The sequence below is a fragment of the Gekko japonicus genome, unplaced genomic scaffold, assembly GCF_001447785.1.
Source record: "Gekko japonicus isolate JY-2015 unplaced genomic scaffold, Gekko_japonicus_V1.1 scaffold702, whole genome shotgun sequence".
In the NCBI taxonomy this organism is placed as follows: Eukaryota; Metazoa; Chordata; class Lepidosauria; order Squamata; family Gekkonidae; genus Gekko; species Gekko japonicus.
Genome location: NW_015175377.1, coordinates 129,521 through 140,165, shown reverse-complemented (window position 1 = coordinate 140,165; position 10,645 = coordinate 129,521). Strand labels below are relative to the sequence as shown.

Sequence of the window (10,645 nt, the reverse complement as noted above, 5' to 3'; positions counted from 1 at the left end):
ACTCTTGGTGTGCCTTCTGAACTCCTTCCCCTCCACGGCTGGGACTTTAAAATCAGGACTTTGAAGCTTAAGGATTCAGTGCTGCACTGCCAGTGTTATGCAGCAGAAAGAAAAACAGTTTATAGATGTCTGCAAACACCTGGCACATCCCCCAAATTCTCTCTCATTATAATTATTTTCCGGTACCAGGAATGTTGCAGTCTACTGGAATACTCACCCCAGTGAAGTCACACTAGATGTCTGACATATAAATCAAAGCCCCACATCTGTTGCCAAAATAAACCTGCCCAGCAAGAACAATGAAGAACTTCAGAGCATGGTGTAGCAATGGAAAATGACAACTAGTGTCTGCAAACCGCTCTCAGTGATTTCTGCTAATAACATCGGAGAGGATGGGATGCAGTTAAATGGAGTTGCGCTAGGATCAACAGGAGCTAAAATATAATAAAATATATATTTAAAAATATAATAGAACAAAACCATTAAGCCCCCATTATAAGGACAGGACATATTTCTCTACAGGCATCCACGTTGACAATCTTAGAAACTGACAATGTTCTCATAATGGTGTCTTCGGGGAACCCTGCTTCCTGGTAGACCAACCAGCAAAACCTTGTAAGCCACCAAGTTAATGCAGGCAGCCTTGTCTGCACAACTTTGCACATTGTTTTCATTTTATGTTGTTTTACAGCTCCAGGCAGGCAGCATCACTGGATTCATTAAGCCTTTCATGGGCAGCTGGCTTGGTCGAAAGTTGGGCAGGCCAATTCTAATGGAGCAATGGAGACAGATGGCACTAAATGTGAAATCTGAGTTAGAGTAGTCTGTCTAGGACATGCATTTATCTCTTAGTGGTTGTTTTATTGAATCTGCCCTGTTGGAGAAGTAATTGAGAATTAAAAATGGTGAAATATTATATATGAGGTTAATATAATTTGGCCGTGTTGATTACATTCCAGGGTTCTCATCACTGGAAAAGGGTTCTATAACTGAAAGCTGAAGGCTTAAGCAAACTGGGTCCCAGAGAATGGTTGAACAAAAGTGGCTGACAGAGGGAAACAGCCCTGTCTGTTTTCAGAGATGACCCTTTCAGTTCACGCTGTGGCCAATGCTAAACATGCTAAAATGTCAGAGCTGTGATTTGAACATACTGTTCTATGTAAACATGGGCCTCCTGACAGGGCGGCTTCTTACAATACACACTCTGTGCCCAAGAGGAAGCACACTTATCACACATGACTACCTTTATTGGCATCACAACAAAACAACATCTAGGATAGATTTTTTTATATTACTACTCAAGGCAATTTCCAGTTTATCTCATGATAGTCAAATGTCTCACCAAAAAGCTGGTTTTGGTAGCAGAAGTCAGTGTGTTTCATAGCTCCCAGAGCCTGTTTCTAACAGTCAAAGCTGAGATCATTGTAGGCAAAATATATTTTATTTAGATTCTCTCTCTCTCTCTCTCTCTCTCTCACACACACACACACACGTAATAACTCATATCAGTTCTGTGGACTGTTACTAGGTAATTTTTCTGTGAAATGAGAAAGGGGAAAGTACCTCCCTGAGTCACTGTTTTCTGAAAATCTAATTCATGGGATATCTTTTTACCCCAATACCACCTTGTGTGTTCCATTGTTTGGGACCAGAAAGCACTTTCGTCGCTAAATGCAGTTGATTTTTGTGAGGTTGTTTATAGAAATAAAATGGTAAGCGCTAAGTGATGGTACTTTGGAAACATTCTTTACTAATGTGCAGGTGACCATGTTCTAAAAGAAAAAAGTTGTAGAGCATATTCTGCCCCCCCATGTGCAACCAGGTTGCAGTTTCATCCCAGAAAATTGATGAATTATTAAGGAAAAAGAAACATCACTGAAATGCTTGATTTGACAGACACATGCTGTAGGGAGCAGTGGCTTTTTGCCAGTATGTAAATATGGACAGTTTGGTTCCTGACATCTCACTTTGTTAGAAGGTCACTGTAATTTGCTCTCTTCAGTTCATCCTTCAGAAGGTAGCATTTAATGAACTCTAATAGCTAGGTTTGAGTCCAGTAGCACCTTAGAGAGAGATCTGAAGAAGGAAGTTATAACTCTTGAAAGCTTATATCCCAAAAATCCTGTTGGTCTCTGATGCTACTGGACTTGAATCTAGTTGTGCTACTGCAGACCAATGTGGCTAAGCTCTGAAACTCTTTAGTCCTGAAACTCCTTAGTCCTTATGGGCCAAGCACCCATATTCTCTAGCTGTCGCTGTTTACCAGGGACAGTTCTATTTTCTGGTACCTAAGTTGTGCCTTCCCTGACCTGGGTGGCCCAGGCTAGCCCGATCTCATCAAATCTCAGAAGCTAAGCAGGGCTGGCACTGGTTAGTATTTGGATGGGAGACCATGAAGGGATACCAGGGTCATGATGCAGAGGCAGACAATGGCAAATCACCTCTGAATTCTGTTGTCCTGGAAACTCTGAGGGGTTGCCATATGTGGGCTGTGACTCGATGGCACTTTCCGCCACGAAATTGTACCTATTTTGTCTCAATTTTTACCTTTTGAGAATATCCAGTTATATTTTTTTAGTGTGATTTGATAAAGTAGTCATTTTTCAGACTTCAATTTCCTACCCAGGTATTCTTCAAGCTGAATTCCTGAATTGGCAGGCAGATGTGTCTTTTCTCCCATGCACATGCATGGAAATGCATACACATGAGCATTAAGGCAAACCTTCTGCCCTTCTAAGCTCCTTGCTTTCAATGGATGAGAAGGGTATACTTACGTAAGGCACCACTGTAAGCATGGCGACTGACCCCCAAGTTAGACGCCTGTATGCCTGCCTCTCCAAAATTTCTGCTATGCACAAACCTTACAGTTGCTTTTCACCCACAACTGAGATTGTTTTTATAGCTGCGAGAAAATGCTATCTTATTTCAGCAGTGGGAAAGGCAAAAATAAGATAAACAGCCAGTGTCAAACAAATAAAACAAACAGTTTTCAGCATTTCCTTTTGGCCAAATCACCTCCTTCTTTTTTATTAAAATAGCAGTTGAAGTATTACCATTCTCAAGGAACTGAATTTCATAGAATAGCAATGCTGAGTCAGCTCAGTGCTCACTGGCATTATAATCAGTAATAAGGCCACTTCCAAAATGAATCATAACCACTTGTGACATCAGCAGTTACCACTGTGGCCACGAATCGTTGGGTTTTCAAATGTGTAGGGTCATCAGAAATTGTTGGCTGCCTATCAAGGTACCATGTCAATAGCTATGACTTGCTGAGAGCTATTTTTGGTTCACTGCAGATGTCAAATTCACCTGTGTTCTGGTTACTTATGATCCTCTTATCAAAAACACTCCATTTCTTTTTGCATCAGTCACTCAAAACCAAACTATGCTAAGAGCATAAATGGAGCACTGGAAAATTATAGGAGGCACCATAAAGTAGATTTATTCATTACATTTTTGTCTATCCTGCAGGCATTTTATTGATTTTTTTAAAAAAAAAACATTTTGTTAGGTGAGAGGGTTTTTATAGTTGTTGGATGTTTTAATTGTGTTTTGTAAGCTGCCTTAATAAATGAATAGAATCTATACTGTGTAAAGTCTGCAGTAAAAAAACACACCCTAAAACTCATTGCATGAACTTCAGGACTTTTAAAATGATGACAATAACAATATCACTTCCGTGCAGAATTTTAGATACAATTGTTGCTCATCCCCACAAAAATTCTGTTCAAAGATTTTAGCAGATTCTTTACTAAAAACAACTGGGTTTAGAATATTAACAGTGCAATCTTAAACGATGTAATGTATAGCCTTCTAAGTCAATTGGTGTCAATGGCTTTAGAAGGGTGTAACTCTGTTTAGGATTGCACTGTAATAGTGCCATTCTAAAAACGCTTTCCTTGGACCAAACCTTATTGAATGGACCTGAGTATGATTCTGAGTAGACCTGGTACTATAAGGTGCTATGATCCTGAGTAGACCTGGCACTATGTATGTTTACTTGGAAGTTAGTCCCATTGAATTCAGTGGCAGTTTCTTCTGAGTAAACATGCATCAGATCAATCCCAGTACGCATTTGGAAGGCACATCGTGCAGTTGCCTTGCTGAAGGGAAGCGGATCTGGGCCTGTGGAGGAGACCTCCTGGGAACCCTGTGTACACGGAAGAAAGACAGAACATAATTTTAATTAATAAATCTGCATATATTTGTTCTGGTGGCTCTGAAGAGAGGCCTACAATCATGCAGTTCTGGTTCTGAGCCCTGGGAGTTCTGCTTACCCAACCCCCTCCAGTTTCTAAGATTTCACCAGGTCTTTCATACATGTTTTCAAACTGTCTTCCATAGCCGGAGGGTCTAGAATTTTGTTTTCTATTCTTAGCTGAAAGCAGACATTCTCCTGGCGCTGCATTTTGCTTTCTAGTGCTTACATGATATGAGTAAGTATACTTACACAGTATAGAAGAAACACGCTGCCTTGAAAGGATCTTTGATCTTTGGAAGGATCTTTGAAGCTAAGCAGAGTCCTCCCTGGCTAGTACTTGGATGGGAGACCTCCAAGGAATACCAGAGTTGTGACACAGAGGCAGGCAATGGCAAACCACTCTTGCCTTGAAAGCCCCATGGGGTCGCCGTAAGTCAGCTGTGACTTGACGGCACTTTCCACCACCACCGAGTAAATACACAGTATGGACTATAGGTCTCAAAGTGCAATCTGTTGGAAAGCTAAGCATGGCGAGCTGGGAAGCTCAACTGTAGATAACAGGACTACTGCTGAAAATGGCAGCCTTGAGTCATGTTCTCTTAACCTTTGGCTTCATTTCACTTGGTGTTGCTTGCTGGCATCAATACATGGTGTGGAATCACATCAGGAAAGTGAAGCCGTGCTTTAGGAGGAGACAGAAGATAATGTAATATGGGGATGCTCGCAGGGGTCGTTTCATAGAAAAAAAGCTAGGGGAACTCATTAGCATAACTCATTAGCATATGCCACACACCCTGACATCACCGGAAGTGTGTCATAAGGCCACACCCCCTGACATCACCGGAAGTGTGTCATAAGGCCACACACCCCGCCCCCAACGGTCCTGGCCGCCGCCGGCCTTGCGGCTCCACTGCCGAGCCCCATGAGTGGCCTGGCGGTGGACCTGCAAGGCCGGCAGGTGTGTGAGGAAGCCCCGTGAAGGCCCTCCCTGGCCCCAAGCAGGCAGGGGTGGGGAGAGGCAGGGAGGAAGCAACTTACCCTCCCTCTTCTCCTGCCTCCTCCTGGCTGAATGAGGGCCGGAAGCGGGGCGGCCGGAAGCAGGAGGCGGGACTTTGTCATGTACCTCACCCGGGGGAACTGCGATCCCCTGCATTCCCCCCCCCCGAAATGACCTCTGGGATGCTGTTTTAGGCAGTAGCCCTGTTCTTGCTGTACTGTGCAGCTTCATCCTAAAAGCAATTCCAACCGTCCAATCTGTGGCATCAGCACTGAACATTCCTGTGGTGTAGTAAGGTTGCCAGGTCCTCCCTGGCCACCAGCGGGGAATGGGGGGGGTAGGGTTGCCAGATCCAGGTTTGCTAGATCCAAGTTGAGAAACTCCTGGAGAGCCTGGGGATGACAGGGACCTCAGTGGGATAGAATGCAATAGAATTCATCCTCCAAAGCATCCATTTTCTGCAGGGGAACTAATTTCTGTAGTCTGGAGACGAGCTGTAATTCCAGGGGATCCCTAGGTCCCACCTGGAGGGCGGCATCCCTAGAATCAAGGCAAGACTGGATGTGGTACAGAAGACCTCTGATTAGGATCCTCTGGAGTAGGTATCAGCAACTTTTTGTACTTAAGGTGCCAAAATACATCAGATTTTCAGAGCAAGAGATCAACAAACCACTGGCATAAGAAAGCCCATATGCACAACTGAAACAGTACAGTTTAACATTACAGATGACTGATGAGTTGATTAATAATCTGCTGAGTTTCTGCCGTCCAATCGCTAGCTGTTGTGAGATCTCACAATAAGAAATAAATATACACAATACAGAACCAGTACAATTCCTTGAGTGCTCTGGCATAAATCTGCATGTCGTTCTTAAAAAGTACTGAGTGCGGAGGCTCAGCATGGTGAAATCAGCTCAAGTTTATTAGGTTACATCACAATGGAAGATAAACTAGCCGGTCCGAGGCTGGTTTATATGCGTGTCCATACTCACACCCAACACACCCCCAATTCCCGTGATAGGCTGCATTTACATGGCCCAAGTTTCTATAGGTCCCTTTCAGGATCCGGGCAAACCTATCGGTCCGCGCTAGGATCCGAGGTGGCTATTGTTCTCGGACCAAAGGTTTGTAGGTCTGCCAGACCGCATGGCCTGGCTAGCGTAGCCGTGGCCATCTTAATACATAACAGTTCTCATTTGGACTGCTGGGAACTGTTCACCTCAAGCATTAACTCTTCAAGGCATCTCAAGAAGCCCTTTAGTCCCATAAAAATCTTTGCCTGCCATTCCCTCCAGCATCCCATTTACCCCTCTAAAACACGTGAACTCATTTCCTGTTTAAAAGAGCCATATTTACTTCTGTACTGAGCAACATTTGGTTCTCGAGCCAAAGACTGTGGACCACCCCCACCACCCTGGTCTGGAGTTTTCTTTTTAGTAATTGGCAGCCCCGTGCAAACTCTTCTGAAGATGGGGGAAGGAGCATTACCAGAGAGGGTGTTTAACTCTTTCCTCCCAGGCCATCTCTCCAAAGCAAACTGCCCCCCCCCCAGTAGCAATTGGCTCCATAAAGAGAAAGAACTCTGTGCTTGTATTTTTCCCCTGCAGAGCAGCTTGGAGAAGCTGGGTTAGATCATGGAAGGAAGAATGGGAATCATGGAAGATCAGCACAGGAAGAACGAGTGCAATACCCTCTCTCCCATCACCACTTCCCTGATATTAAAAACAGCTATGTAGATCTGACAATTAGTATTAAACTATAGGGTATCCCATATCTCTTGTGCATCATGCGGTTGAGCCCTCCGTGTAGCACAATATCACAATACCAAATTGTATTGCTGGAATAGAAGCATACATTGGTCTGTCCTGCTACAGAAATGGCCATGGACCCTTCACAAATGGGATCCTGGCGTTGTTTCTTAAATCTGTCTCATCTCCTAATCCACACAGTTTTAAAAAACACAAAACCAAGCGTGATTCGGAAGAGTTCTTTGACTTTGTTTTGTTGTGACTGTTTTATTCTAACTTGCTCCTAATGGGTCGTAGATGGAGAATTCCATATTCTCTTGACTAATTTAAACTCTGTTTCTCAAAGGTTGCCGAGCAGCTAATGACTATTGCATATGACAGTGGAGTGAATCTGTTTGACACAGCCGAGGTGTATGCCGCTGGCAAGTAAGTATCTGGGCAGAAAAATAAGCCTTCAGTGCATATATGTGCATGAGTAACATTGCCCCTGGAATGGTCCGGCTGTGGCCAGTTTTGTCCCATGCATGCTAGGTAGCAACATGACAACTGTGAGGCACTTTGGCATAAACCATAATCACAGGATTGTGATCTGAAGTCTTTGGTAGCTAAGTCTCTTGATGTCAAAATCATGTCTATTCTTGATAAAGATCTATGTCTTTCTGAGATACCGTGTTTCCCCGAAAATAAGACACTGTCTTTTATTTATTTTTTCTCAAGAAGACACACTAGGGCTTATACCACAAATGCTTAGAAATCCTGCTAGGGCTTATTTTTGGGGTAGGTCTTATTTTCGGGAAAACAGGGTAATTTCCACCACTTGCTTATTTCACAGCTGAACATTCCAGTCTGTGTGAGCATTAACAAGCCTTATAAAAGAAGGGCGATGACAGATTAACATTTTAACAGTGTTTACAGCAAGTCCTTCTATTTGCTGTGTAATGCTAACTTTACAGCTTGCTTGTACATACTGAAAAATCAAATGCTGGTTCGGCTGTCATTCTTGTCCTCCCTTCATGCTTCAGGTTTCTTTTATTTAAAAAAAATAGTGTTGTGTTTGTGATTATATGTTTGTTCTGTGCCGTATTAAAGAAAAATTTCAAACAGCAAAACTGCTGGGATGGGAGAGGGTTAGGGTTAGGGTGGCGCAAAGTGCCATTGCCCTAATATTAGAAGTTGTATGTTGGCCCAAAAAGTTGATTTTGATATCCTGGGACCTGCTTTTAGAGAAAAAGAAATGGGAATGTTTCTGTCTTTAGCCATTTTTGGTTGTCTGTGCATTGGTTCCGGGGGGGGGGATATACAGCTGGTTCCCCAAATACAGAAAGTGAGGTGATTCTGCTGCCCTGGGTGGTCTGGACCCTACCTCAACCAAACAAATGCTCCCATATTGTCAAGCCTCGGCGTCTGAGAAGCCAGTATTTAGGTTCTGAGATTCATGTGGAGTTTCATACTGAGTATCCAATATGTGAGCGGTATACTGTTAGAGTGTTGCTCTAAAATTATGGAGACCAAATCCCCACTTAGCCATGAACTGCCATATGTGACTTTGGGCAAGTCACATACTGTCAGCCTAACCTTCCTCATAGGGGAGTTGTGAAGAAAAGGAGGGAATTATTTGTCTCAGTGAAGAAGTTCATGACAACTTTCCTCTCATCTTACAGGGTCTTCTTTCTTTGACTGAGATTCAGACTCTTACAAGTGGGAGGAAAATTTAAACCACCTGTTTGTTGATAACGGGTGGTTTTTGGAAATATGAATCATTTCATATCAAAATAATTTCATATAGATTACTAAATAGGGACCTGGGCCAGGTTTAGCTTTGTGTGGCCACCAATGCACACATCCCCTCCATTGAAGAGCTTACATTCCGGCCCCTGGATCCTATTGCAAACTTTAGTTTTCTTTACCTGCCTAATCCCAAATGGCTCTGTGCTCCAGCCTTGTTGTTAGTGACTGAAGTTTCTACCAAGTCTCACACACCAGTAGTCTTAGGACTCTTCTGTGGGCCCTCTTTGTACATGTGGGATTGGTTTCTTCTCTCAACAACACAGTTTTATTGGGTTCACTGTAGATCTTTTCCTAAGCCCTCTCATGTGTTTTGTGGTCAAATTAATTAGATGGCATTTTCTGACTAAACCAAGGCAGTGCTTTTGCTCTCTGAGAGTGCAGACTTTGTACTGACATTTGCAGAAGGGGGAGACGGCACAATTAAACAGAAGCAGCAGCCATTGACTCACAATTGGCTTAACAAGAGTGACAATTATGTTGCCTCTATTCCCTGGCTGAATTTCTGAACTACAGCCTATTGCCTCACAACAGCAACATGGAAATGGCATAACCTGATCCGTAAGGACATATTCAACTATGTCTTGCAAAGGCAAGAAAATGCCAGACTAGCATATGTTGATGGTGTCTTAAGGCCCTATCTCCTGATTGGGCATTACAATTGATCTCCAAATGACATAGATCAGTTCCTCTTGAGAAAATGGCTGCTTTGGAAGGTGGATTGTCTAATACTGTACCCCACCTAGGTCCCTTCCCTCGCCAAACCCCACTCCCCAGGCTCTACCTCCCAAATGTCCAGTTTCCCAACTCAGAGTTAGCAACCTACTACATGTGTACTGGGATGGAAATAGTGGTCCATTCAAGGTGACTTTCAAACACTTATCCTTATATGAAATTGTGCAGATAAGTAAAAACTTACTGTCATGAATGCAACAGTAAACCTTGATCAACAAGTTCAGTTTCTTACTTTTAAGTTCAAAACATTCATTATTTTTTTTAATCCACACAGAGCAGAAGTCATTTTGGGGAACATCATAAAAAAGAAGTGCTGGAGGTAATGTAAAGATTTAGCATTCAATTCTCAGCGTGCATTTTATAAGAACAATAGGTTCGTAAGTGTTCAGTTCAGTTGTCTTCGGGGCGGGAGAAGGAGGAGAAGGGGTGGTTGGTGATGCCAACGATCCAGTCATCGAAAAGCGGGCTGAAAGTGAGTGAGAGCGGGTGGAACAAAGGAAACCGACAGAAACATTCCACACGAGGAAAAAGCCTACTCAAAATCGGCTACCAGAAAAATGCTGGGTGAAGTAGGGTTGCCAGCCTCCAGGTGGGGCCTGGAGCTCTCCTGCTATCACAAGTGATCTCCAAACTACAGAGATCAGTTCCCCTGGAGAAAATGGCTGCTCTGGAGGGCATTGAAACCCTGCTGTGGTGTTGTACCCAGCTGAGGTCCCTCCCCCCCCAAACCCTGCCCTCCCCAGGTTCCACCCCCAAAACCTTCAGCTATTTACCCACTCAGAGCTGGCAACCCTGGGTAAAAGTGGTCTCAAAAGAGCTGGGGGGGGGGGTGAGAAGAAACAAACCCATAAAGAAAGAAGCAAAAACTAAAGGTACAAAAATGCTTTGGAAATCAGGGGATAAACCAAATTAGTATGGGGCCAGAAGCTACCAAAAAAAATAAACAGAAAAGCACAAAGAAAGGAATTTTTATCCTGCAGTTTTGTTTTGAAACAATATGACAACTGTAATGCATTCTGTTTTTGTTTGTTTGTTTTTAGGAGGTCGAGTCTGGTCATTACAACAAAACTCTACTGGGGAGGAAAGTAAGTTTATTCTCAGTTGTTCTGAAGCTATAAAGAAACCAGCTTTGCTTGGCAAAAAGCCCCCCCCCCCCCCCCCAAACAAACACACCAC

The 10,645-nt window shown here is 43.4% G+C and overlaps 1 protein-coding gene across 4 annotated transcripts in view; it reads left to right on the top strand.

Moving 5' to 3' along the window:
• The window catches only part of KCNAB1 (potassium channel, voltage gated subfamily A regulatory beta subunit 1), a 296,623-nt gene that overhangs the window by 223,551 nt on the left and 62,427 nt on the right, over positions 1-10,645 (top strand). For all 4 annotated transcript variants that reach the window (XM_015425542.1, XM_015425540.1, XM_015425543.1 and 1 more), the window contains exons 4-6: positions 7,296-7,375; positions 9,744-9,788; positions 10,510-10,554. In XM_015425542.1, the coding sequence (XP_015281028.1) occupies positions 7,296-7,375; positions 9,744-9,788; positions 10,510-10,554 (170 nt within the window). The remainder of the gene's footprint in view (positions 1-7,295; positions 7,376-9,743; positions 9,789-10,509; positions 10,555-10,645) is intronic.